The 26,214-nt window shown below is 54.1% G+C and overlaps 7 protein-coding genes across 7 annotated transcripts; 4 read left to right on the top strand and 3 right to left on the bottom strand.

The window, feature by feature from the left end:
- Positions 1-3,470: 3,470 nt before the first annotated feature.
- Positions 3,471-6,370, top strand: V2A60_006772 (uncharacterized protein; the record flags this gene model as incomplete). Its single annotated transcript, XM_083258064.1, has 5 exons — positions 3,471-3,551; positions 3,626-3,769; positions 3,834-3,915; positions 4,001-6,093; positions 6,167-6,370. The coding sequence occupies 5 exons, from the start codon at positions 3,471-3,473 to the stop codon at positions 6,368-6,370; spliced, it is 2,604 nt and encodes an 867-aa protein (XP_083114190.1).
- A 745-nt stretch (positions 6,371-7,115) lies between these two features.
- V2A60_006773 (bZIP transcription factor) lies at positions 7,116-9,573 on the bottom strand (the record flags this gene model as incomplete). Its single annotated transcript, XM_083258065.1, has 3 exons — positions 7,116-8,341; positions 9,328-9,352; positions 9,442-9,573. The coding sequence occupies 3 exons, from the start codon at positions 9,571-9,573 to the stop codon at positions 7,116-7,118; spliced, it is 1,383 nt and encodes a 460-aa protein (XP_083114191.1).
- A 2,845-nt stretch (positions 9,574-12,418) lies between these two features.
- V2A60_006774 (uncharacterized protein) lies at positions 12,419-13,690 on the top strand (the record flags this gene model as incomplete). Its single annotated transcript, XM_083258066.1, has 1 exon — positions 12,419-13,690. The coding sequence occupies one exon, from the start codon at positions 12,419-12,421 to the stop codon at positions 13,688-13,690; it is 1,272 nt and encodes a 423-aa protein (XP_083114192.1).
- A 796-nt stretch (positions 13,691-14,486) lies between these two features.
- Positions 14,487-16,417, bottom strand: V2A60_006775 (uncharacterized protein; the record flags this gene model as incomplete). Its single annotated transcript, XM_083258067.1, has 2 exons — positions 14,487-15,745; positions 15,817-16,417. The coding sequence occupies 2 exons, from the start codon at positions 16,415-16,417 to the stop codon at positions 14,487-14,489; spliced, it is 1,860 nt and encodes a 619-aa protein (XP_083114193.1).
- A 1,733-nt stretch (positions 16,418-18,150) lies between these two features.
- On the bottom strand, positions 18,151-18,799 carry V2A60_006776 (60S ribosomal protein eL30; the record flags this gene model as incomplete). The annotated part of the gene is made up of 3 exons (XM_083258068.1): positions 18,151-18,249; positions 18,497-18,651; positions 18,721-18,799. The coding sequence occupies 3 exons, from the start codon at positions 18,797-18,799 to the stop codon at positions 18,151-18,153; spliced, it is 333 nt and encodes a 110-aa protein (XP_083114194.1).
- Positions 18,800-19,159: 360 nt separating this feature from the next.
- V2A60_006777 (60S ribosomal protein uL16) lies at positions 19,160-20,086 on the top strand (the record flags this gene model as incomplete). Its single annotated transcript, XM_083258069.1, has 3 exons — positions 19,160-19,204; positions 19,397-19,781; positions 19,857-20,086. 3 exons carry the CDS (start codon positions 19,160-19,162, stop codon positions 20,084-20,086), a joined length of 660 nt encoding a protein of 219 aa, XP_083114195.1.
- A 3,500-nt stretch (positions 20,087-23,586) lies between these two features.
- V2A60_006778 (uncharacterized protein) lies at positions 23,587-25,239 on the top strand (the record flags this gene model as incomplete). The annotated part of the gene is made up of 1 exon (XM_083258070.1): positions 23,587-25,239. The coding sequence occupies one exon, from the start codon at positions 23,587-23,589 to the stop codon at positions 25,237-25,239; it is 1,653 nt and encodes a 550-aa protein (XP_083114196.1).
- Positions 25,240-26,214: the final 975 nt, after the last annotated feature.

Here is a 26,214-nt window from a genome sequence, read left to right on the forward strand (position 1 = left end):
TCTTGGACAATTTCAGAACGTGTTGCTTACTTGTTTTCCGCCGGTACATATAGCTTACATGAGCTAATAACGAACTCCCATTGCGCTACAAACGCCAGAGTGTTCTTAAAAGATGTTCAGTTCATACGAGCCACCTTCTCGACGTCTAGACCACTAGGTAGTGGAAAGTCTTCAGCCCAGTGGAGATAACATCCTGTTCAGTCACTGCAAAATTCACAGCAAACTTGAAGCATATAGAACCACGGCAGTATACTTCTACCACAGCAACGGCTTTGGTGATGGTCCCCTCGCACCGACAAGGTCCCAGGCGCTGGCAAAATTGAGCAGGTACAGTCACCATTTAAAAGGTCACACGACTTCAGCACGGCAGTGACAAAAGAGGAGAAATTAAATGACATGATTCAGAATATAAGAGATGGAAAATCTGAAAAATGTCGAGGCTAGAAGGCAAACTCGCGCACCATTCTTTTGCCCATCAGCTTTTCCATTTGTCATGTTGCAGTCGGATCCAACCGGCAAGGCTGCTGGTCTGACTTGGCCGTTAAAACTTCTCCATCGAGGCTGATGTCGATAGGGAATTCTTCTTTTCTTGTACGTAATAAAATGCAAACCACATCTCTCCGCAAATTAAAAGAAGGTGGGACATATTACCCCAGACATCGCTGCCCGGCTAGGTCCACATAGATAGCTCACTGGGGAAGCCATCCCAAGTGAGTAGGTGCGTGCGAGGCGAGTTAGAGATGAGCTGCAACGATGCCAGATACTTCACGACTATGAAACTACCGGTAGTCATCAAGTCGGAATAACCAATGCCTCCTATAGATGTTTCCCGCGCGACGCGATGAGCTCCTCCCCGCTGCCCCGCTGGAAACAATAACCAGTGGGACAGTATTTTCTTCGTTTCAAAGAACGCATACCCAGTCTCTTCAACAGGAACTTTTGATTCGCGCCTCCCCAGCCTGAACCTCGTAGCAGCTCGAGAGAATCAACTGGGCGTAATCGGGGCCCCACCTCTGAAGGGGTTCTCGCGAGCACAACAGGGAGTCAAGAACGGTGGGAACAAACCGTCTCGGCCGGTGCTCGTTTATACGGACATGTCTTCTCTGGGACTTTCGGAGGCGGAGGGACTTGTCCCGTCAGAAGGAGGCCTTGGCACGGATATGGACGTCGGACGAGGATGAGCTAAATCCCACTGCCAAGTCGCATGATTACACTCCAGCCTATGGCGTGCGGCGCGCCAAGCAGCGATGCCAGCCCTCCAGCCTCGCGCTGGCAAAAGAACTTTTGCTTCATCACGCTAGACGACTTGCATATCCTTTTTGATATTCAACACGTTGCCAAGGCTCCATGGACAGAATCGTAAGTCGCGTTGTTCGGGAAAGTCGGCCAAGCTACCGTTCTCCGAGCTGCTTTACAACAGCAACCAGTAAAGATTATGAAACACATTTCGGGAAGAGTAATAAGGCGGTGCATGCAGGCCTCAAGTTCCCAGCTGCATTTCGCCTGATGCTGCCACACTGCCTCAGCTGCACCGACAGCGCACGCAATATCGGAAGAGTGTGGTGGCGGATCGCTCGGAAACGTGCAGGACTTGGCAAGAGCCGAAATGTTCTGGTCGTAAAAGATGGATTTCACGGGACGGGATATCTTGGATGCAGAATGCCAGATTGCTCGGTTACGCAGATACGACTGTGCTCCGATAGAGTAAAGCTACACGGCCGCAGTTTTTTTCTGTGTAGGTCGACAGGTGCGGGCGCTTCTAATCCGAGAGTGATATTTCAAAGATGTACGGATTCCTGGTTTGAGGTTCTACTCGGGCAAAATTGCAGCTCCATCTTCTTCCTTGTGTCGTTCTGGTTTCTGGTTCGTACTATAGCACGTAGCGTCCGGAGATGACCAGCGTCCATGTTGCAACAATGACTGCCTTTTACCACGGCGATTCTTGCCTGCCCAGACATGTGCCCAACAGGCTTGGTTACCAATATAATGCAGTTCACTGGAGAGTTCCAAATCCACCGGACGACGGCCGCGATTTGTGGAAAGCGTCACCGCTAAGTAGCGCGTGTGCGGAGACGTTATAACGCCATCGCTCTGGCGCCATTTCGTCGCCCACACCACGACAAAAGTTCCTGGCTCTCTGGCCAAGAGGGCGCGGCCCAGAACGCACACTCTTTTCCCAAGGGGTTCGGCCAAGTGGTGGCTTGCCGAGCAAGTGGCAGCGGCGTCAGATCTGGCCAAGCACACAGCGCCAAATCGCCATGCAAATAGCCAAGCCGGCAGAATGCAAGCCAGTCACATCCAAGACGCAACTTCAAATCCTGTTAAACCCGGGGCCAAGGCGAACTCGATTTCTTATTGTTTTCCTTTGTCCTCAAAGTTGACAACATCTCTTCTTGCAACGAAAGTTGCCCAAGTTGAAGGCGAGTAAGCGGATACCAGAGGCGAGAGAGATTGACTCTGGGGGGCGGGCGGGGGCGGGCCAGCCACGAAACCTCGACAAGATAGCAAAAGGGGAACTGTGCCCGTGGTGGTACTTTTGTCAGAAAAAGACGACAGAGAGTCGAGCTGGACCGCCTCAGCTGACAAGCGTCGCATTCACTAGTTGCCAAACTTGCCAGTTGCTTCATTATCCTGGCTCGGGTAGCAGTAGGGCGAGACCTCTGTCGTGGGGCTGAGACAAGTCTATACGGGGCGGCAACAGGGAGCGACCTGCTGCATTCCTTCTAGCGAGCAGCTGAAGGGTTTGGACACTTTTCAAAGCCGTTCAAGCAGCTATTTGACGCTACAGTTGGCTGATTGCTGCAAAAGTTCCTGCAACTAGCCCGGGCCTAGTCTACCAAATGCGCCACTCGCGCAACTTTGCTGGGTGGTCGCCACCTCGAGAAAAGAAGCATGATTGCCAAACGTATAGGCTAGTAGACACCTTATCTGCCAAGCCTAAATTGACCAGGGAACGAGGCGCTAACGACTCCGACAAGACCCCAGTTGCGAGCTAATGCTGCTTCTGGGATCCGCGGTCATCCTGAGCACGGGGCCTAATAGGTCGGCATTGGATCCCAAATGCGTCCATCAGCTGCGTGGGGGAGAGGGAAGAAATGGTGATATGTGTACAGAGCAACCTTGTCCCGTTAGAGAAGGTCAACCAAGGGGGCGGATACCCCAGGAAACGCCACTGTCGTGGTTGCTATTTGCTATTACCATGTGGCAATAGGATTCCTGTATCTCTCATTGTGTGATTTCACTCCAACTGTTCTTCTCGGCGCCACCCTCACCCCCCCCCCCCTTTCCTCGAGGCTAGTACGATAGGAATGGGTGAGCCTCGCACGGCCAGGCCCAGACTTGCAGCCAAGCATAAAGAGCCCAAGCTCCCCGCTTCGTCAAACGGTCCTTGACACAAAGCATTTATATTATTCGCTTTGGGTCAATTCCGCCGCAAGTCTCTACCATCTTGTATTGGCTTGTTATTGAGCATGGCCGACTATGCCGAGAAGCGCGGCGACGTCGCGGCGGCTCATCATGAGCCCAGTGGCGGTATCCTCAACGAGAAAGAGGTAAGCGCAAATTGTGTTATCGCACTAGTTGCCAAAAACACCCAAAAACACAAAAGCTAAGAGCATCTTCAAAGGGCTTGCACGAGACCATTCACGTCGACGCTGCTGTTGCCGCTGCCGATGATGAGCGCGCCGAGCACGACCTCAATGTCACAGAGGACGATTTACTCGAGGCCAAGGAGCTCGCTGCCACCTTTACTCTTGAGGGCACGCGCCATGTAAGTACATCCGAGGACGATAATACCAAGCATTGTATCAGTCTCAACTAACTCTACTTTACAGCTCATGAACCAAGTGTACAAGCTCCACCATCGTGATCCCAACTTTCCTCAAACCATTCTAGAGCGAATGGAAGAGTTTCTTCGTAAGCCACTTTCCTGCCACATCCCAAGTTTCCATAAGCGCATCCCCCGGCTGACCCCTTTTTTCGTCTCGCTCTGTGCTCTCAGAAAATGAGGATGTGTTTGAGAACCCCGAGAAGCACGAGCAGCTCATTGCCGAGATGAAGATTGAGGCGGCGCTCATCACCAACAACTCGCCGTACGCCGAGGTGCGCGCCGTCGTCAACAACCACGACGACCCGGACATGCCGTGCTCGACCATCCGCGCCTGGATCATCGGCATCTTCTTCTCCGTGGCCGTCGCCTTCATCAACGGCTTCTTCGAGATTCGCCAGCCCGCCATCGCCGTCACCGCAAACGTGCCCCAGCTGCTCGCCTACCCCGTGGGCAAGCTGTTCGAGAAGGTCCTCCCAGACGTTGGCATCACCCTCTTTGGTGTCCGCCACAGCCTCAACCCGGGCCCCTTCAACAGGAAGGAGCACATGCTCATCACCATCATGGCCTCCATCTCCAAGTCCTCTCCCTACACAAATTACATCATCTGGATTCAGTACCTGCCGCACTTCTTCAACCAGAGCTGGGCGCTAAGCTTCGGCTACCAGATCCTCATTGCCCTGTCGACCAACTTTATCGGTTATAGCCTGGCGGGTATCTGCCGTCGGTTCCTCGTCTACCCCTCGTACTGCGTCTGGCCGCAGTCGCTCGTCACCATCGCTCTCAACTCGGCCTTCCACTCGGATACGAACCCTGCCGTGGCCGGTCCGTTCCGGACCTTTTGGAGTATGAGCCGTCTCAAGTTCTTCGGCATCGCCTTTACCGCCATGTTTGTGTGGTTCTGGTTCCCCAACTTCATCTTCCAGGGCCTGGCCTACTTCTCGTGGATGGTGTGGATCGCGCCCGACAATGCCAAGCTGGCCGTCATCACGGGCGGTTTCAGCGGCCTCGGTCTCAACCCCCTGCCCACCTTTGACTGGAACATTGTCACGTATCTGTGGGATCCTCTGATGCTGCCGTTCTTCAGTATCGCAAACAACTTTGCCGGCATGGCCATTACCCTGCCCATCATTGCTGCCATGTACTACAGCAACGTTTGGGGCGGTGCTTATCTGCCCGTCAACGCCAACAAGCCGTACGATCGCTTTGGCAAGCGCTACAACGTCTCTAGCATCCTCGACGAACGCGGTATCATGGATATCGAAAAGTACAAGGCCTACTCCCCGCCTTACCTCTCGTCCGCAAACACGGTGGTGTACATGATCTTCTTTGCGGTTTACAGCGCCATCGTTACCTATGCCGCTCTCTTCCACCGCACCGAGATCATGATGGGTTTCCGTGACCTCATCAACAGCTTCCGCCCGTCCAAGAAGAAGGAGGTCGAGGAGGGCCGTGTTCTCGATGTCCACAACCGCCTGATGAAGGCGTACAAGGAAGTCCCTGAATGGTGGTACTTCTTGACCCTCATCTTCGCCGTTGCTGTCGGCTGCACCGCCATTGCTGTCTACCCCACCTACACCTCTGTTGCCGTTGTGTTCTATGGTGTCATCATGTGTCTCATTTTTGTTGTTCCCGTTGGTATCGTCTACGCAATGACTGGTGTTGAAGTTACCCTCAACGTCCTCGCCGAATTCATCGGTGGTTCTTTTGTCGAGGGCAACGCTCTGGCCATGTGCTTCTTCAAGTCGTATGGTTATGTCACCTGTGCCCATGCCTTGGCTTTCAGCAACGACTTGAAGTTGGCTCATTACGTCAAGATTGCCCCACGCTTCACTTTCTTTGCGCAAATGGTTCCCAGTCTGGTTACCACGTTTGTCTACATTGGCATCGTCCAGTTCCAGGTCCACCTGAAGGACGTCTGCACCCCCGACGCTCCTTTCCGCTTCTTCTGCCCTGGCATCAACACCTTCTTCACTGCCGCCGTTCTTTGGGGCACCGTCGGCCCCAAGCGTCTCTGGGGTGTTGGTGGTACCTACTCCATCACCCTCCTCGGCTTCCCTCTTGGCGTTGTCATTGTGCTGCTCTTCTGGCTGGCCGGTAAGAAGTGGCCCAAGAGCGCCTTTGTCCGCAACATCCACCCCGTTGTTATGATGAACGGTGGTCTGTCCTGGGCACCATACAACATCTCCCAGATGTGGCCCGCCGTCCCCGTCGCTGCCTTTTCTTGGCTCTTTGTCCGCAAGCGCTTCCTCGGCTTCTGGTCCAAGGTATGTTGCGTTCAATCTATCAATCAATCACTAATCGTAAGAACCCTATGCTGACTTTGGCCTTTTTTTGCAGTACAATTTTGTTCTGTCCGCTGCCTTCTCCGCAGGCATGGCCATCTCGGGTCTGATTCAATTCTTTGCGCTGGCGTACCACGGCACCGAGTTCAACTGGTGGGGAAACGCCATTGTCGGCTCCGGCTGCGACGATGGCGTCTCTTGTCCTCACATGAAGCTGGCCAAGGGCGAGTACTTTGGACCGGGACCGGGTGAATTCTAATGGAGTGATGATACAAGAGCGTTGTCATGTATTTTCTTGTTTATTCTTTTCTTTGAAAATTCCAAATACCATCAGCGAATAAAATGATTGATTACAGATGTATATACAGCTAGGAATCAAAATCAATCATCACATACGTCTTCTTCCAAGCTATTCACACAAATGTAAAGCGAAAAGTTGCATGGGCTTGCTGTAACCGTTGGCAGACTTTCTGGTAAGCTCATAGAGATCTATGTCCTCACCAGGGCACTCATGTACATCTATCCTGTTGTTATGATTGCCTGCGGAAAGGAGCACGAAAATTGGGACGGAACGCTGACGGGCGAGGTCAGGGCATTGATTGCCAGCCCCTGTTTGGTCTTCTGCCGTCTGACACCCATTAGAGTGGGTGTGTGAGAATGTTGTGGCCGCAAGCTATAGTCAATTGAGTTTTTGCTCTACTCAACAAGATAGGCAGAGGCAACATGGACTATTTGCAACGTCATGCGACAAATGTATCAAAATGGTCAAGAGAAAGTAAAATTCAATTATGTCACACTAAAAAATGGCTGAGTAGCCTACAGAAAAGACAGGATGGGTTGGGGTTTTCCCAGGAATCTCCCAGCCGTCATGGCCAACCAGCTTTAAAGAAAAAACGACGAGTACACACAAAGACAGACAGTAGGAAAGTTGTAATAGTAATATAGTGAACAAGTGAAAGAACAGAAACAAAGAACTTTTAGCACCAGGAAGAGCACCCTTTTTTTCATCGGGCACCAGATTGAGACAGAGCAATCTTCTTCCAGTGGTCGCGCTCAGCTTCGAGCTTGGCAATCTTCTCCTCGAGCTCGTCGAAGCGCAGAGCCTTGCGCTCACGCGACTTTCGAGCAGCGAGGGTATTGCGAGCTCTCTTCATAGCGACAACGTCGTTGGGATCTTCAACAATGATGGGAGGCAGAGGCTTATCACGCTTGCGCGCGTTGACGCCAGCAGCCGCAGCGTGACGACCGCCACTGGTGGGCGAGCCGCTAGACTTGCGTCTGCCATTGCCAGAAGCCTTGTCGACAGAATCAGAATCGGATCCTTGGTTGGGGGAGTCCTCTGCGTTGGTCGTCTCAGGAACATTGGAGTCCTGAGGGAACAATGGGTACCAAGAGTCGCTTGGGTTCCCGAAATCAGCAGTCTCAAAGTTGGGAGAGACATCGTAGCCTTCAAAATCGGGAGACTCATTGTAGATTGACGGGGAAGTCAATGCGGTCAGAGCAGCCGAGTTGGGAGCGGACATGAAAGGCTCCTGGACCAAAAGATCCTGGGGCGAAACAGTTCCCAAGTTGGAGGCGGAGCTTGAGATGCTGCCGCTGAAGTCGAAGGAAGAAGCAAGCGCGGGCGAGGAGAAGGCAGTGTTGGAGACTTCGCCATCGAAGATGGGAAGATCGTCCAGAACGACATCTGCCGCGTTCATCATCGTGCCGGATTGATCTACGTCACCGACGTTCTGATTGAAGAGGGGAACGGGGGGACGGGCGCTTGAGGATCGTTGCTTCAGAGAAACAGTAGAGGACGGAGCCGAAGAGGCGTAAAACTGATTGTTGTTGGAGACACGTTTGGCGTTGACAGGGTATGAAGGATGTCCAAAAGTCTGGAGGATCTGAGCGACACGCTGATTTTGAAGCGCGGAAGCGGCAGACTTCTCTAAACGATTATTGTATGAGTGACGACGCTGACTGGACAGCGAAACCGAAGACCGATTAGCGTTGCGAGGCGGAGGATTGTCGAACAAGACGAAGTCCTGCTGGGGGCTCTGTGCTGGGCTCAGATGTGGTGTATGCTCGGGTGGTGCCGGCAGGGCGGAAGCTGGTTGGGGAAGCCATGATGACTGGGAGTCCGTGGTGAAGACTGAAAAGTCTTGGTTGGAAATGTTGGCGGTTGTAGGGGAACTGGAGCTGAAGCTGTTCAAAGCAGTGCTAAAGTTCAGGTCGACCGAATGGTGAGCTGAACGGGGGGAGGGAGATTGAGTGGAGAAAATGTTGTTTATGTCGTGAGACTGAATTTTGACTGGATCAGAAGGGGAACTCTCGGGAAAGAGGTAGTTTATCGCATCTTGAAGGCGGCCTGAGGCGCTGTGTATCTTGTAATGTGTATGTATGATGTGCGTTTTGGGGTGAGGAGAAAAGAAGAAAAGCCAAAATGTGGGTGAGAAAAAAACATGGGGACATTATGTATCTCTCAGGCACCAACTATCGGGGTCAGGGCAAGTCCGGGTGGAGGTACCGAGGGTCGAAGAAGGCTGCATTAGGGCAATAACAGGGCGGTATAGGAGGGCACCGCAAATTCTGCTAGGGCTCTATTGTAGCACCATGTACCTCGCCCAGCGCCGGTAGTGGAGTTGAAAAATGAGTCACACGGAAAGGGCGCTAACACTGTTCTGGACTGGCCGCTGCCTCAACCCGCCGCGCCCGTCCATGGACCACCACAGCCGGCACAGCCCCCCTAAAGCCCAGTATCGTCTGCCCTGCATCTGCATCAGCAAGGGCTCGTCTGCACCACACAATCCCGCAAGGCGCATCCCAAGGCATCGCTGTCGATTCCCGACCAACTGCATCTTTCGATTGCTTCAAGACTGACCACGTTCCGTTGCAACTTTTTTCACCTCTTCTACAGACCGATGGTGGTTCTTACGCGGCCATACCCTCGTCTGCAACATGCATGAAAACGAACCCGCCGATCCGCTCTTCCCCCCCCTCCAGCCCTAACTCTGCGCGACTTTTCGTCTAGGCCGCAAATTGGCATCCCGCAATTTGCCTTTTCAGCAGGGCGACGAGGTAAACGAGTTTCGTACTAGCGACTCCACCCGCAGTTGTGGCCGGCATGCTTAGATAGGGGGAGGCATCAAGCTTTGGCGTTGTGGCGCTTTGTCGTACTGATAACTACCAAACTGGTAGCCCAGCCCTGCACCAGTCTGCCACCCACCTGCTTACGATTGGAAATTTCTCCGAGGGACGGCTAGGAGGGAAGATTAGAGGCACACGTGTCCGACTCGTCCACGATGGCCGTCATGGAAGGACAGCGACTCGTCAGTTTATTGCGCGTACCATGAGCGGCGCATCTGGAATCTTCCCTACCGACAGATCAACACGCTTGACAAAACCAATGTGCATCGAGCGCGCCCTATGCATGTCGTACGTTGTCGATTCGTAGGCTTTATGCTTGCGCAGTAATGTCATTCTCGGAGACATGTCACTCTCCGTTCATCCGTTTCAGGAAACGTGTCTATGGCTAGTCGTCAGCCCTTGACAGTGCGCTAAATTGAATCGTGCAAGCCGTGTTCCTCGCTGCTAAGCACAGTACGGAGTACAGTGGAACCTGTTGCCTCTTTACGACATGTGCGAATGGTTCGCATGTCTCGGTCGAGGATGGCAGATGGGTAGGGAGACATACGTCGCAGACCAGTAATGAGGGGACAGGCAAGACACTTGGAGGAGCATTGTGCCGTATGTGTTACTAACAGTGAGACTCGTCGATGCGATTTCGCAGTGTCATGTTTACTCTGAGTGAACCGCTCTTGAGGCCATCAACCCAGCAGTTGCCGTAAGAGCATTGACTATAGAACTGTTCCGTTCAGAGTCGACTGTGCAGTCATGAGACGGCGTATCCAGCGATGCCCACCCCACCATACTGGCTGAGCTACTCCGTACGTTTCCGCCTCATGCAATCGTAGTCGCGATCGCTGTCCGCCATTTAAGTATAATCGAGGTACCGATGAATCAATCATTGAAGGTCAACGAATATTGAATCATTTGCCAAATCGACTGGCATATTCAATATTACTATAATCCATCGAACCCGGAGCAAACGCAGTCGTGAATTCGAGTATAGGGTAAGCCATATATTAGTGTGCTTTCCTAGCCAGGATTAGCATGCTGTCAAGCTGATAATTTGCCTGCCCTACGAAACTGGCCCACTCTGCCTTGTTATTCATCAGCATGTATAAACAGACCCTCGAGAACCAAGGCTACTTGGCCGCGTGGGATGTACTGTATGGTTTCCCAGAACACCTCAGAACAGCCCTACAAAACTTTGCGGGTCTTCCTCTATCGTGCTACACAACCTACAGCGTTCTCCTGATTCTCTCTCCGAGGCACTCCGTCCCTGCTTGTCCCTAAACCTGCGAAATGCTGGAATCGATTCATCAATTCTGGCGCTGGCCCGTACGCTGAGCTTTCCAAACAGTGACTTGCTATGCTCGTTGTAAGCAAGATCAGTCCGAGGGAGAGCATCGTCTGCCCGACTAGTGCCAGGCTTCCATAGCCGACGAGATCGTCGTCGTCCCTCAAACGCATCTTGTCCTTTTCAGCAAGACAAAGAAGATCGCCTTATCTCTCACGCAGCGCAGTAAAACGCTCCAGCAGACAAACTGAAGGATGCGTCTATGGCCACTCTCACATGAGGAGTTTTGGCACAGCGGCAGCGGCGACGAATGAGTCGCCAGGAAAACATACATAATGCCCGCCCGGCCGCTGAGGAACCAGCAGGCTGTTTCAAAGAGACGCACCAGTGCGAGGTCTATGACCAATCACGATGTTGCACAGCCTTGACAAGATATACCCGTAGTGTCTGGCACAGCACACGAGTAAATCAGCCTCCGCATTCGCATGATCGAGTTTCTTGTCAAACGGAAAGGAAAGGGAGTAAGTAAGGGCAAGGTATACCACAAAGAGCTGCAGTCTAGTGCAAACTTTCTTCTTCAGAATATGCTAACGAGATCTTGACCCAGTGACCGTCGGAGATGGCTGCCTCCGTGGCGGCTGTCTGCAGTAACATTGAACCCAATCACCGTCCACTGTCGTAAATTTCGTCTCTCCCTCGCCGTGACAGTACCAGCAGGGATACTGCGCGTCGTCAGACAGCAATCCGACTAGCCCTACACCGTTGCAGAGCACGCACGTCTTGGTTCCCTTCGCGGACCGCTCCTGAAATACCATGCCTTGGTTTTTGCAAGTGACGCACGGTGGAGGTGGTGGCGGACCCATCGCCCAAGAAAGCGTCGGCGGCAAAGCGGACGTCCTGCGCTTCTTCGTCCTTGGCATCGCTTGTTGGGCCTGCTGGGAAGGCCAACTCGAATGTGATTGCGGTTGCGGATGCGGATGCGGTTTTGGTTGCTGTTGCGGTTGCTGTTGCGGTTGCTGCTGTTGGGTGCCGGCGCTTGGCTGCCCAAAGGTACGGCAGCCGAGGTGCGTTCTGTTATAGTCACTATCGCCCGATTAGCGAAGCTGTTATCAAGCGGGCTCAAACTAATCGTTTTATATCACTTTTGCTGCATGGTGAGAAAGTTTGGGATGGAAAGGGAAAAGGGCAGGCCTGGTCGCCGCCTCTCTGAAATGGCCAGCATGATGGTGCGCTGCAGCGGCTATTGGGTCTTGTCGCACAAGATGCAGCGGCGGTAAGGAAAACGGAGAGGCAGTAAAAAGGGCTGAATTTGATGGACAGTGACACCTGAGGGCTTGTTACATGGCCTTTTTTGTCATCACTTGTCGAGGGTATGACGAGCACCCCGAGATTGCGTCTTGACGCAGCTACGGGACAAGATACGAAAAGTGAAAAAAAGAGTTGTAGTCTCAACCGTGATCCTGATGGTTTATTACATAGAATACATAGATTATGTGTAATGCATTTAGAAACGTCGTCTTGCCCTGTTCGCGAAGCGAAGGCTATTTGCGGTTCCCGCGTCTCACTTTTCGGCGTTTTCAAGAAGTACTTAGCCACCGGGCGGCGGCGCCGCACATACTAGGTGGAACAATAACAGTGACTTGTACACTCGGCATGTACAAGTGTGTAAGAGTGCAGCGTATCGTGAACCAATTGACATCTAACGTCCCAGGGGCAGGGATGACGACTTATACGAACTGGCACTCGCACAGACTAGTCAGTTCAGCATCTTGCAGATCCCCCCCAGCCGACGTCGGTGCAAGCATTTCCTCTCCTCTCCGCGGCAAGCACCGGGCTTCTTCTTCTTCTTAAAGCCCCCTTTCTTGAAAAAGAAAAGAAAAGAAAAAAAAAAACAGAAAGAGAATGCGACTTCAATCTGCGTACAGAGTATTGCTGGCCGTGACCGCCGGCGCTGCTGCCGCTGGCGGCACTGCCCTCCCGAGCTCCCTGCACATGATTGAGAGCCTCATGGCGCGCGGCCAAGGGGTGACCTCGTCCGGTGCCGTGACCGGCACCCTCGAGAGCGGACTCCTCGCCCTCGCCCTCGCCGACGCCGTCACGCAGTATCCCGCCTCGCCCCCGGCCGGCCGCTACGCCGACTACCTCGGCCGGGTACTGGCGGCCGCGGCCCTGGACCTGCGCGACGCCGCGCGCGACGCCACCAAGCCCCTGGACCGCTTCTCCATCCACACCGGCATCGACGCCGCCCGCCGCGCCGTCGGAGGCGCCCAGACCGCAGGAGAGGCCGTCACTGCCGCCTACGACGCCGTCAACGCCTCGCTGGCGCTGCAGGCGCGCAACCCGGACGGCGGCCTCTGGTACTACGTCTACCCGGAATGGAGCTACCTCGACGGCCTCTTCTCGCTGCTGCCGTTCATGGCAGCGGCGACGGCGCCGCGGCCCAACTACACGGACATGGCGCTGCAGCTGCGTCTCGTCGCGCGACACTGCTACGACGACGCGTCTGGCCTGTACTTTCACGGCTACGACTGGGCGCGCAAGGCCGTCTGGGCCGACGCCGCGACGGGCGCGAGCCCGTACGTCTGGGGCCGCTCTCTGGGCTGGTTCCTCGCGGGGCTCGTGCAGACGTGGGACGCGCTGGACTGCCGCCGGGATGAGAGGGCCAGGGGCGGGAGCGAGGGCGGCGGTGGTGACGATGAGCGCTCCGCGTTGTGCGCCGAGGTGAAGCGCATCGTCGGTGCCGCGGCGCCGCGGCTGGTGTCCTACGCAGACGGCGAGACGGGTGTCTGGTGGCAGCTGCCCACCGTGGGCGCCGCCCGGCCGGGCAACTTTCTCGAGAGCTCCAGCACGGCGCTCTTCGTCTTCTCGCTGCTCAAGGCCCGGCGCCTCGGCCTCCTGGCGGGCGCGGGCGGTGCGCGCTGCTGCGGTGCCGGCTGCGGCGACGGCGACACGATCCGGAGGGCGGCGTTGCGCGCGTACGACTACACAAGGGAACGGTTCGTGACCGATACCGGCAATGGCACGATTGGTTTCGACAAGACCGTGGCCGTGTGCAGCCTGAACTCGACGGCGACGTTTGAGTACTACACGTCGCGACCGCTGGTGCCCAATGGACTGCTGGGGGAGGCCGCCTTTGTGCTGGCCTCGCTCGAGGTCGAGAAGCTGTCTGTATGAGTCGAAAAGGAGCGCAGAGGCCGGCCGCACAAACGCACCATTCCGCAACTACAACTTCATGATCCATGACACGACACTTGTGGTAGAACTGTATGCGGTGTCATTGATCTACTGTACTTCTATATATAAAGGCCTGAAATGCTGCCAATAATAACAATGATAAATGTGCGACTGCCGCGTACGCGCACAGCAAGCGAAACGAAGCATCAGGCGTGGTATCTTTGTCTTTATGCACACAGCTCGAACGGGGACACAAAAAGCAATGTCAAGTAAAAATCCAATCAATAGCAGCCCCCAACCGTCGCTCTTCCTCATGACAACCTCACTTCTTCGTTCTCATTTATACAGGGTTTTCTTTGTCTTATCCAAGGCCCTCCTCATCGATGCCATAACGAAACGTAACTTTCATAATAAGGTAATGACTTGACCACCAGATGGAGTAGGCCAGGCGCTGGTCTGGGGCCCCTTCTCTGTGCGTATGGTACATGCATTATAATCCCATCCACGCAATCCCGTACGAAAGAATTCTTCCTTCGCGCAAGATGTATCTGCCCACTGACGCCAAATACCCATGAAGCCTCCTCGCAGAGAAGAACAAGATGAAAAACAAAACAAAAAAACGACGACGCCGAAATCGACACAACAAGAAAGTAAACCGAATGCTGGGAAGCAAAACCTGTTTGCATGTTTCCGTCAAATGTCATCGTCCAAATTGAGGGGAATAATACAAAACAGCAAAAGGCGAGTTTATAATGCGAGGCCATGCAATCATAACTGGGTATTCCGGTACCGTTGATTACTCCGGGATAGGTTGGCTCGCCGCTTGTTGTAATGCCGTGGTCTCGTCTTTCTTGGCCCAGCCTCCCCAGCCAGTGTACCAGCTGGCACGCTTATTCTCCTTGTCCTTGACCGCCTCGGCATTCTCCTGCACGAGACGTAGAGGGCGAGGCGTTCCACCTACAAATGTCGTCTTCTTTTCGTGCACAGAGCGAGGAGGCGACTGGGACGGCGGCGTGGTAAGATCGGCGGACTCGCCGCTTATGCTTGATGTCTCGCTGCGCATGCCAGGAAAGTTGCCCGTTGATGACGGCGCTTGGCTGCTGCTGCTGGGCACGCGTGACGTAATACTGCCAGCGGCACTGGCACCAGAGTAAAAGCCCTGTGAGTTTCGAGGGTTGCCAAGAGGAGGCGACAGGGGAGCATCAGGACCCTTGTACATCTGGCTCACCAGGCTGGCAGCGCCCGCGAACTGTTCGCTCTGAGGACGGGATCGTCGAACACTAGTGGAGCGGCCAAGATTGCCGATAGGAATGCTGGGCGCTCGCTCCGGATCCATATGCGCAGAGGTAGATGCAGAGGTAGATGCGCCGGTCTGCATTACAGAAGCAGGGCGAGGTTTTGGCTTGTTGGTGCTTGACCCCATGGCCATGGATTTGGCTCGCTGCAAAAGGGAGGCGCCGTTGGGAGGGGCTGGCAGATCTTTGTTGACATTACCCTTGCCCTCGGTCGACTGGTCTAGGATGGATTCAAAATCCTGATGCTGCAGAAGGCGCTCGATGATTTTGTTAATATATAGAGTCAGAGCCTTGTTCTGCTCTTTCATGGACTTGAGCTCGGCCTCGAGGCGACGGTCGCCATCGCCCTCAGCCTCGGTGGCATCCGAGAGCTCATCGGCAAGCGAGGAGGCGGCAGGTACCTTGCCTTCGAGAGCGGCGAGGGCATCTTGGTTGGAGCTCATGTAGCTAAAGTCACTCTGGCCAAAGTCTCCCTTAAGCGTCTTGTCCTTGAGGAGCAGCTGATAGCTTTCGTTGTCCTCCATCAGTCTGGCGTTGGCCATACGAGCCTCCATGAGCAGGCGCTCCACTTCCTGGAGGCGGCCGCCGCCTTGATTTTCTGATTCAACCAGCTTGATCTGGGCTTCAGCAAGTTCCAGTCTAAGCGATTCGATGAGCTTGTCCTTTTGCAGGATGAGCTTTGAGCTGCTGCGGGAGTCGCTTCTCTGAAGCGAGGATGGTGGGGCGAAACTGTTGCTGTCGATCGATGGTGAAGAGTTTCCTGTAGTGAGGTTAGTGACTAGTGGCTGTGTGATGGAATGGCGATGTGAGAGGATGACGCTTGGTACTTGCCTGTCCGAGAAGGGCGTGATTCGTCATCGCCATGATTGCGTTGGGCAAGGCTGTCCTTGAGTCTTTGAATGACTGTTTGCATCTCCTCTTCTTTGTTGGCCATGTCCTCCTTTTCCTTGAGCATGGAGCTGCGTTCCGCCTCGTAGATGGTCTCCATTTCCCGGATCTGGCGAGTGGTCTCTCGTTTGTCATTGTTCAGGGCTTCGAGCTGCTCCTCGTACTCGTGGACTTTTTCCTCGAGCTTGGCAGACTCCTTGACGGCATCGTCGAGCTTGGTCTGGAGTACGCCGATCTGCTTGCCGAACGACTCTGACTGCTTCTCCTCCTTTTCAAGGCGCTGTTGGAGATCCTCAACGGCAGCGGTAGCCTCGGCGTGGGCATCTGATTCTGCGGCGGTGCTGTTCTTGCGAGCGGCGGCGGCCGCCCGGGCGGACACTGGAGTTCCCATGCGGGTTGAGCGCGTGCGCGCGTGGCCGGCGGGGGACGACGTTGAGTTGCGCTGGGAGGCAGTTCGCGAGGGCGAGACACTGGGCGACGTTGTAGTCTCGGTGTGGGAGATTCGGCCAACGCCACCAGGTGGCTTTTTGGCGACGGCGGACATGATGGTGATTTCGAAACTGTCGACTGCTAGCGACTAGCGGTATGCATAAGATGTCGGCTAAATGCGGGTGATAAACGGGGAGGGCTTGCGCAGGATAATGCACAGTAGGTGCGGTAACGATTCTTGGATGGCAGCAGAGGCAGCTAGCGACTGTTTGCAGCTTATATCTGGAGGATGGTTGTTGAAATGTCAAGGAGGAAATAGGAGGACAACGTAGTACGGAGAAGGTACACAACAAAACATGGGGGTCTCTGACAGGCAGCGCCGTGTGCAAGGTATCCACATATATCAACCCGGGCTTGTGATTCAGGGACGGCCAGCGAGAGAGAGGCGTTTCGTAGCAGATTAAGTGGACTAACACACCAAGTACCTTAGGTAAGTAGCAGCCTAGCACAAACAAGATTGTGGTACCTGGTACTGCAACGTAATCAATTTGACACGAGACTTTAGCGTCATGTCTCGTCGCACCGGGTACTTGGTACCTGTTCTCTCCGCCCTCATCCATTGTGTTGGGTTGGCGGCGGTTTTCCAAGTATGCGACCGTCTGTTGCTATGGGCACATGGAGAGGGCAGCGGCGAAACACGAGGGCATGTCTCGCCCCTGGCAGATTTGTGGCATTGACCAAACGGCCTTTTATTGTCCACGTGGAAAAATAAAAGACGCGATTTCGCACGCTCGGTACCGAGCGCTGGGCGCTGCCACTACTCTATGTATTGCCGCGCTCCCCTCACACGCCGTGGTCTGATCTAAGTAGTCCAGTCAAAAGATACCGCCGTCTCTACTGGTACTAGTACACGGGAGGGTTGCCTACGGCCGGACTTGTTCCCTCGTTAGGCAACTGGCTTAAGCCCTGAAGAAGCGCTAATAAGAGATCTGCCAGATGAAAGAAAGCAATAGGTACTCCATACAGCACCGGCGCTCTTGGTGTCAGCGAGCATGACCTAATGCTTGACGCAATGTGTCCCTTCAAAGGGCCGCAGGCAGCTACCTTGTACACCGGGGCTGGTGCACAAGCCCCGCTGAGTCTCCTAGAAGGAAACTATATAGTTACATATCACGTTTACACCTCCTTATTGACGGAGGCGGACCTTTGTCCCTTGCTGGTAATCTACTGCATGACGGCAACGCATAATGCACTTTAGAATGGCCGGGGACTTTGTTGTCCCCAGCTTCTGCGCCACTCATCTTAAGCAACATAATGGTCAATGCTAAAGAGCTTGGTGGCCAACCAGCGTACCAGCCAGCGCAACATGGTATTATCCCCCAACGGAGTACAAACAAGACGGAAAAGGTAACTGAACTTCAAGAATGCCATGTCGAAGCTCTGTGAAACATGAATCGTGGGCTTATCGCAGGCCTGTTCATATGAACATCGATGGTGGCGCTGCGACTGTGGACACCAACATGAGCAGCCATCCACTCAGTACCACTTGCCAGTGCAGACCACATCTACTGGTACAATCTATCCACATGTATCAACACAAAATTGAGCTTTAATTCCTCATTGAGTCGTCTATTTCAGCGATTCTTCACTATAGAATGCAGTGTAATTACACGATTGCGCGCAACCGGTGGCTTTCAACGAACAATTTCATCACATCAGCCAATGTAGCCCGTTGCCTCATGTCGCATTACATCGACTGGTACGTGCCGGTGACCCGAATTACCCCCAACGCCAGAAAAAAATGCTTTTCGTTTTTTATGTTTTGTTTTATGGGCGATCGATCACCGCTTAAGCAGCCTGGTCGCTGAGGATGTCGGAGTCACCAGCGTCGAGGATGGCCAGGGTGGAGCAACGGAAGAGCTTACCGCAGGCGGTACCGAGCTCAATCTGTAGGGAAGAAAAGAATACATGTAAGCCAATGTGAACCCTCCAAAGTCAAGGCAAGACTTCTTCGCTGGGCAGACCCCGATCGAAACCTGACCTCCATTGAAGGATTTTCAGGTCTCTCTCGGTCGAGCGCAATCGTAGCAACGATTGCATTGCTTGTTACGAATAGAAACAGGTTGCATCACGTTTTCTTTTTGGTCTGGGCGAAGAAGTCCGCAAGAGCAGGCGCAGGAAAGAGAAAACTTACGTTGTTGCCGGAGAAGTGGTGGATGGGGGCCTTGGACAACATGCTGTAGTACTCGAGCTCGGACTTGCGGAGAGGGGGAGTGTTGCCAGCAATGATGATCAGCTTGGCCTTGCCAGATCGCAGGCTCTTGAGGGTCGACTTGTATCCAAGAGTGACTAAAGGAATCGAATGTTAGCATTTTCATACGAAAAGCATTGTACAGGGCGGCGGCGGAGGCGACGAACCCTTGCCAGACTTCATAACAAGCGCCAACTTGGAGTTGATGGTGTTAGAGTCCTTCTTGTTCTTCTTAATGGGAGCCATCTCGACGGTATTGTATTCGGTGTTGTGGAATTGACCGTGTCTTTGATACAGAACAGAATCTCAAGATCGAACAGGTGCTCGCCGCTGTGATTTTTGGGTAGCCAAAATTTCCAAGTGGGGCAAGGGCTGCACTTTGCGTGTATCCATGCGAGCCAATCAGGGCTCTGCTACACTTGAGCGTTAGCCCTAAAGGCCCGTGGTTTAAGCGATTACACCACCGATGGAGATTACCAAGCACTGCTTTGAAATCAATACTGGTGGCACTGCGAAAGAAAGTGTTCTTGGTTCCTCGCTTTGGAGTCTTCTTCCCCCGTCACCAACAACCACTTTTACGGAAAGTTCACCAGAAAATCCGACAAAATGGCTCGCCGTCCCGCTCGTTGCTACCGTTACTGCAAGAACAAGGTGAGAATTCCAATCGATTTTTTTTCCCCGTCGCCTGCGAACCGACCCCGAACCGACCACCAAAAAATCGAGGTTTTGGGGAAGGAAATGACGGCATGACGCAACAATTGAGAGAGGAGTCGGAACGCAGGAAGACGACGACATGGCAAATCGCAATGCGCAAAGCAGGATACTAATCTGCTTCATCTCTAGCCGTACCCCAAGTCGCGCTTCAACCGTGGTGTGCCCGACCCCAAGATTCGCATCTTCGATCTTGGCCGCAAGCGTGCCGCCGTCGACGACTTCCCCCTCTGCATCCACCTCGTCTCCAACGAGTATGAGCAGCTGAGCTCCGAGGCCCTCGAGGCCGCCCGTATTTGCGCCAACAAGTACCTCGTCAAGAACAGCGGCAAGGAGGGTTTCCACCTTCGCGTCCGCGCCCACCCTTTCCACGTCGTCCGTATCAACAAGATGTTGTCTTGCGCCGGTGCCGATAGACTGCAGACTGGTATGCGTGGTGCCTGGGGCAAGCCCAACGGCTCCGTCGCCCGTGTCAACATTGGTCAGATCATCATGAGCGTCCGCACTCGTGACTCTAGTATGTGATGCCCGATATCCGGGGTCGCTAAAAGACCCTGCCTACGCTTCTTACATGTGCTAACAACGCCGCCAGACCGTGCCCTCGCCCTCGAGGCTCTCCGCCGTTCTCAGTACAAGTTCCCTGGTCGCCAGAAGATCATCGTCTCCAAGAACTGGGGCTTCACTCCCCTCCGCCGTGAGGAGTACCTCGAGCGCAAGGCCTCCGGCCGCGTCAAGGACGATGGTGCTTACGTCCAGTTCCTCAGCAACCACGGTTCTCTCGCCGATAACATGCGCCGCTTCCCCGATGCCTTCACGGCTTAGATGGAGTAGCGAGGCTTGCATTTGGAATTCGGCTGGCGTCAATGTGGCATGTCAGATAGATGACGTTTAGTTTACATGGTTGTCAAAATGGACGAATTAAACTACCTGACGGATGCGTTTAGTGCATGTGTGCATGCTGTGTACTCTGATTCCCTCATGATCACTAGCTTGTTAAGCAGTGCGTTACTGGTATACTTAGATGGCTATTCCACCTGCGCCTACTCGACCGTCCGGCTCTTAAAAGCAGATGCGCAACATTGCGTCACAATGGAGAAAACAATGTTGAGACTCGGATAAGTCCTCCAAATCGTCGCTTGTACTACAACGGCCAAGTCCGAATTACCATGCTGGACACTCTTACGTCACACCGAGTCGAAGTAGGATATAGCACTGCCGTGAGAAGCAGCTGTATTCTCAGCGATCAGAGTCACTGCCAGTATATATGATCATGTGTAGACTAATACTGTGCTTGCTTGCTTGTGCCTTGTCGATGCAATGTAAAGAACCAGTGGCTAGCAGTTACAGGGTATCTATTTACTGACCTGTAGTGTCTCTCGGGAATCGTTTCTTATAATCAGCTCGAGATCCGATAATCGAGAGACTGTCTAGCCTGACTCGGGCTGTTTTCTTGTAAAATCATTCAAAGCAGGTAGCTCTTAGTGAGGGTGTTATGATCTGTCACATAGCCACAAGGTGAGTACAGAAAGCGGACCTTTGTGCGCTGGCCGTTGAGCCATGGCAAGTGCTCCGTGTATGTTGCATACATATTTCCGTCGTCGATCGGATTTTCGGAGTTGGATGGGAAATTGCATCAAAGAAAACGCGGTAGCCGGTGATATGCGAGATCGGTGAGGACTGCCACGCGATAGTGTGGTGTGGTCCGTGTGGATCAAGCTACCTAGGTAGTCATGCTGGCGCGGAATGGAGGGCTGAATACGCGGCGCACCCAGTGTTTGGTGGCTAGGACACATCTGTTACCACTCACGTATATGGCCTCAACTTTTTGGAGATGTGGGATGAATGCCGATGCATCTTCCTACGCCGTGGGATTAGTAGGTCGACCATTACACACTGACAAAGGGTATTATGGCACAATGGTGGGCTGGATTAGCTTGTTTGGGTGTTGGCGGTGGCGAGTAACAGAGACCGCTCGGCGGGGTCTCTGCCGGCGACCAAGGGAAGGCCACCTGACCCTACAACGGGTGACGCCATTCCGTCAGCACCGCCCTGAACAAGCCAATGGACGCCATTCAAGGGGAGAAAGGGCGAGCGGGGTGACTGTGCCGAATGCAAGGTCGGTAAGATCAGGCGCGATGTTTTTTTTTTGTTGAGTAGTCGTGGTGTTGCGGCAGACAAAGGCTGAAAGGCTGAGAGGCTCTAGTGTGCGCCGGAGCATGTCAGCGAACAGGTGCTTGATACTACAAGAGCCGGGTGTGAGCGGATAGCTACTTGGCATCAGACCGTCATGAAGAACTCTGACAGTGATTGAAGTTTGGCATAGCAAAAAGGAGCATCGGTAAGCATGGATACAGAGCACTGGTGGACGGGTGCTGTGATGGGGTGCATACGAGTATGTATGTTGTTCCAGGCGGGGTTAGGCTTGACGCCCTGCAGTATGTACAGGTTGTAAGACAAATCGATACAACGGATGAGCCTATCAGAGAGATGCAGGGTGACGCTAAGATGAGATAGATAGACATGTAACCTTATTGGCAACGTATTGGGCAGTTGGCGGTAGCGTTGGCCGTATTTGTATGTAGAGCTGGCAGCGCGGTGTTATTCGAGTTTTCGCAGTGTCGTGAAATGAACGGGACAAAACAGGACGAGAGAGAACAAGCAGAACGCGGCAATGCCGTGAGCCACGAGTCATCACACCCAACTTCAGACCTACGAGTACCAGGGGGGGGGCGTATTCGGGAGATGGTAGATTTGTTCGCGATGGGGCGAAACTTCGTAGCGGAACTGGACCCGGAGACAGTCTACCGTGTCCCCTGTCCGGGCCACCCATGACTGAAACAAAAGAGAGGAAATGAACGGGGGGTCCAGAAGAAAGAGCAGCAGCAGGTCTAACTTGCTGAGTATGACGAGGCTGGGCAACCCGACCGGCTGGGGCCTGACGCATGCGCCGAAACGAAAAGGGCGGTGTCATGACTATGTGTGTTCATTTTCGTCGCCAGCAGCATCCAGTTTTGACGGCGGGACGGGGGGGGGGGATTCTTTTCCGTGCAGCGCTTGGGTGTTGGCAAGGCCGGGAACGGACCGAGTGCATATCTATCTAGTGGGATAAAAAGGTTTGACAGATTAGAGATGCTGATGGCGTCGGGATGAATGACGAGGTAGATAACGATAGAGGAGAGAGAATCTGCGAGAGGCCTGATAACGACATCTGGTCTTGACTGATGCCACCCCAAAGATGTGTTTAGCGCTCAGAGGTACTGGTAGTAGTGAGACCACCTTATTACAGCGGGCGGGAACCACTGTATTTGCGAGGGAGGGGCCCGCCCCGAGCCCGCCAGTCAGGCGAGCGGTTCAGCAGGACAGCGTCATGGCTACGATCGCAACTTTTGGACTGCTGAGAGGGGGGGCAAGTGCAGCAGCGAGCGAGCTGTGTTGGGGAAAGTTGGTAGTCTAGAGGGCCATTTAAAACCAAGCATCCAAGCATCCAGGTGAGAAGTGAGAGAAAGGGACAAGAAAACTAAAAGGAGAAGAGAACAAAAGACAAAGACCAAAAAGAATGCATATTCTCATGGCGATAACCTGTTCCCTCGCCCGGCTCTACTGATACTTGCATAGTAATAACCCCATTTATTAGACTGAACTGCTGAATCCGGCACGCGAGCAGCGCCCACCGCAGCAAGAGTCCACTGAAAAGGGTCCACTGGTCGCGGTGCCAGTCCAGTAATATGGCTGCACCTTTTGGCCCTGCAGCTTGATATGGAAGTAGTGACACTATCCTTACAGTGGCCGATCTTGTCTGCCCGTCTTACTACAAACACGCACGCCTGGTCGCTGTGTCGCCTCTCTCTGCCTCTCTTGTCCCCCCCAGCCCTCCAGCCCCTCGACGCAATCACACACTCCCACCCCCCCTCTCCCAACAAAAGGAAACCTGATTCCATCTTCAGCCCAAGTTGCCTGTCTCTTTGCGATTTCTCTTCTTTTCCTCTTTCCATCTCTTTCTTATCCTAGTTACTTCCTACCGATTTTTCTGGCTGCCACCTCCTCGATATTGCTAGCGTTCTGGTTACGTTGCGCTGTAACTACCAACGTCGCCCGCCTCGAACCCCCGAGCTTGCCCCCCCGGCGCTCCGACAGCCCTCCGACGGTGCCCCATTATCACGCCTTATCTGTCTCGTCACTCGCACTACACCCTACGCCATACTACCAGACACGTCTATATTTTGCGCTCATCATTGCACCGCACAATTTCGCAACCTCCGTTGTGAATACTTTTATCATACAGGCACCGCACGTCGATCGTGCTGCCTTCCTGAGAGAAACAGATGGCTTTTCAGCAACCGACACGGCAGCCCGCGCAGCGAGTCCCCCGTCCCCCCGCCGCTGTCGAGCCCATCACCCATCAGACGCCTCCCACCCTCCAGGACAGAGAGCCGGACCAGTCGCAGACATCATGGGTGCTCTTCTCTCCCCCAACAGACGTCACCACCGCCTCATACCTCAGCGAATCCGACCGTTCAGTTGATACACCTGGCCGCTCGCGAGCCAGCGGCCTCGACAGCCTCCACAATGCTGCGAGGTCCTCCCAGGATGACGACTTTCGATTGTCGCTCGCCTCCTCTGCCGTTGACGACATTTCCGTTGATGAAGATGCCGAGCTAGACAGCCTCGACAGCCACCTGCCCGAATTCCGTTCCCAGCCTGGTGACCACGTCGATCCTCACAGAAGCAGCATGCACGGCGCCATACCCGTCTTCCCCGCCCATGACGGCCTGGGCTCGTTCCGCCTCGACAGACCTGCGCTGGGCCACGATGCGCAGGAGCAAATCTACCAGTTTGAGCGGTTCAATCCGAAAAGATTACGCGTCGACACCGCCGACGATACCTACATGGAGACGGACGCCGCAACGGACGCACAAGAGGCGGCCAAGCGTGAGCGGATCGAGGCCTGGCGCCTGGAACACAGCCGCGTGCTCCTTGACGAGGTTCAGCGCGAGACACGGCGCCGTCGCAAGTCGCTCGTATCCATGCATCGACGCCATCAATCCCAATCGGCCGACGACAACATGACGTGGCACGACGACGATGACGCCACTACTACTGAGGCGCCCAGTGAAGACCGAGGCTTCCTTGCTCGCATCACACGCACCGTAGTCAAGGACCTTTTCGGTATCGACGAGAGGTTGCTGGACATCCTCCTGGGTGAGGCTGTCGTCGACGAAGACGACCTGTCCAACACGCCGCGCGCGTCGCAGCTCAACGCACCTCAGCCATCGACGTCGCTCGACGAGGAGTCATGGCAGCTGCGCATCCTCGAGTCCGTGTCGCGTGAGCTTGGACGGATTGTCAGCCACCTCTCGCCGCACCACCCCGGGGCCTTTTCTACCTACTCGCGCATGCAGCAGATGCCGCTCCCCTACGCCGGCTTGCCTGCCATCCCCGAGGCCGCTGACCATGCCAGCACCGACCAGCCCAGCGCAGCACCGTCCGCGCCCGAATTCGAGCCCACAGTCAACCGCAACACGCAGCCCATCCCGATCCCCGGCAAAGCCGTCGACGAGGCCGAGGACAGCGGCGTCTTCACCAAGGATGAGTGGGAGCGGAACCTGGATATCAAGCTCGTCTTCCGCTATCTCATCTCTCGCTTCACATCCCGCAATAACTCGCCACCCAGCAGCTCATCGTCACACCTGGCCACGACCAGCATGCAGGATGCCGCGGCCCGGATGGCTCGTGTGCGCCAGCACCACCCTCTGATTGCGCGGTCGAGGCCGATGGAGCGCCGACCATTCAGGACGGTCACGCCGAGTAGTCCCATTGCGGCGCGGCCACGCAGCAGCTGTGCTAGCCAGAGCACCCGACGGTCAGCGCGGCGTAGCAGCACGTCGTCGCGGCATTACTGGGATATCGGCGGCTCTCTCGGCACTGGCTCCATGATTGGGCCGCAGGGCCCGATGGGTAGCTGGGGTGAGGTGTAAACGAAGAGAGAGAGAGAGTGGCATATATATTCAACGACTTTTTTTTCTCTCACGGAACATGGCGATCATATCTGGGCCTACAAAGGGCCATGTACATTAGCAAAGGGCGGCGCTTCTTTTATTACACATTGGGATTCTTACGACGGCCTGCATTCTCGACTCATGGAACCACTGTTGAACATTTGGCTGGTTTGTTGGCCTCTGCATATAGAGATACAATGAGATATATATATATATATATATACATACATATATATATGTGCTGCCTATGGTTTCGATGGGCGCATTTTTTATTAGAATTATATGAAGTTGTTATTTCTCATCATACTGCTTCCTCAATCTGCCACAGAAGGGAAACAAGAATAAAACAAATGAGCTCAATTGAGCCGAGTAAAGGATGGTCAAGTCGGACCGTTTTGTCCGCACAAGTCCCGAATGGGCGTGCGAAAACGGCGGATGGCTTTTGATTTGTAGATTTGTGCCGCCCCACGAACCCGAGCCCCGCCGCGTGTATTTATCGCGTTGATTGATGCCTTGCCTGTCAGCCAGCCAGTCAGTAGCACCCGAGATGGAGGAAGTTTTTATCTATTAGCGGCGAGGGGTGTGTGGACGGCGCAATGGAACGGTCTCACCGCATATCGAACACATTTGCGCGCGAAGGGGGGGTGGCCTTGTTTGTGCGTGGGTGTGCGTGTGGGTATAAAGAGTCAGGAAAGGTTGACTCAAAACAAAAAATATAAAAGTGAACAAGTTGACTGAAGGACTATGTTTTTGTGTTTTAGCATTTTTGTCCCTCCTTTCAGTCTATCATCTTTTTTTATTCATTCTTTTCAATCTAGGCTGACGAAACACATCGTTCACGATCGATTAGTGTAAGAGGGAGGGAGGGAGGGAGGGTTGGTGCACAAGGCTTGGCAAAGCAACTTCATGTGAACGGGCTTTGCCTTGATTGTAATGGTGAAATCGTGCCGGATG

Source organism: Cordyceps javanica, chromosome 4, assembly GCF_051103115.1.
Source record: "Cordyceps javanica chromosome 4, complete sequence".
In the NCBI taxonomy this organism is placed as follows: domain Eukaryota; kingdom Fungi; phylum Ascomycota; class Sordariomycetes; order Hypocreales; family Cordycipitaceae; genus Cordyceps; species Cordyceps javanica.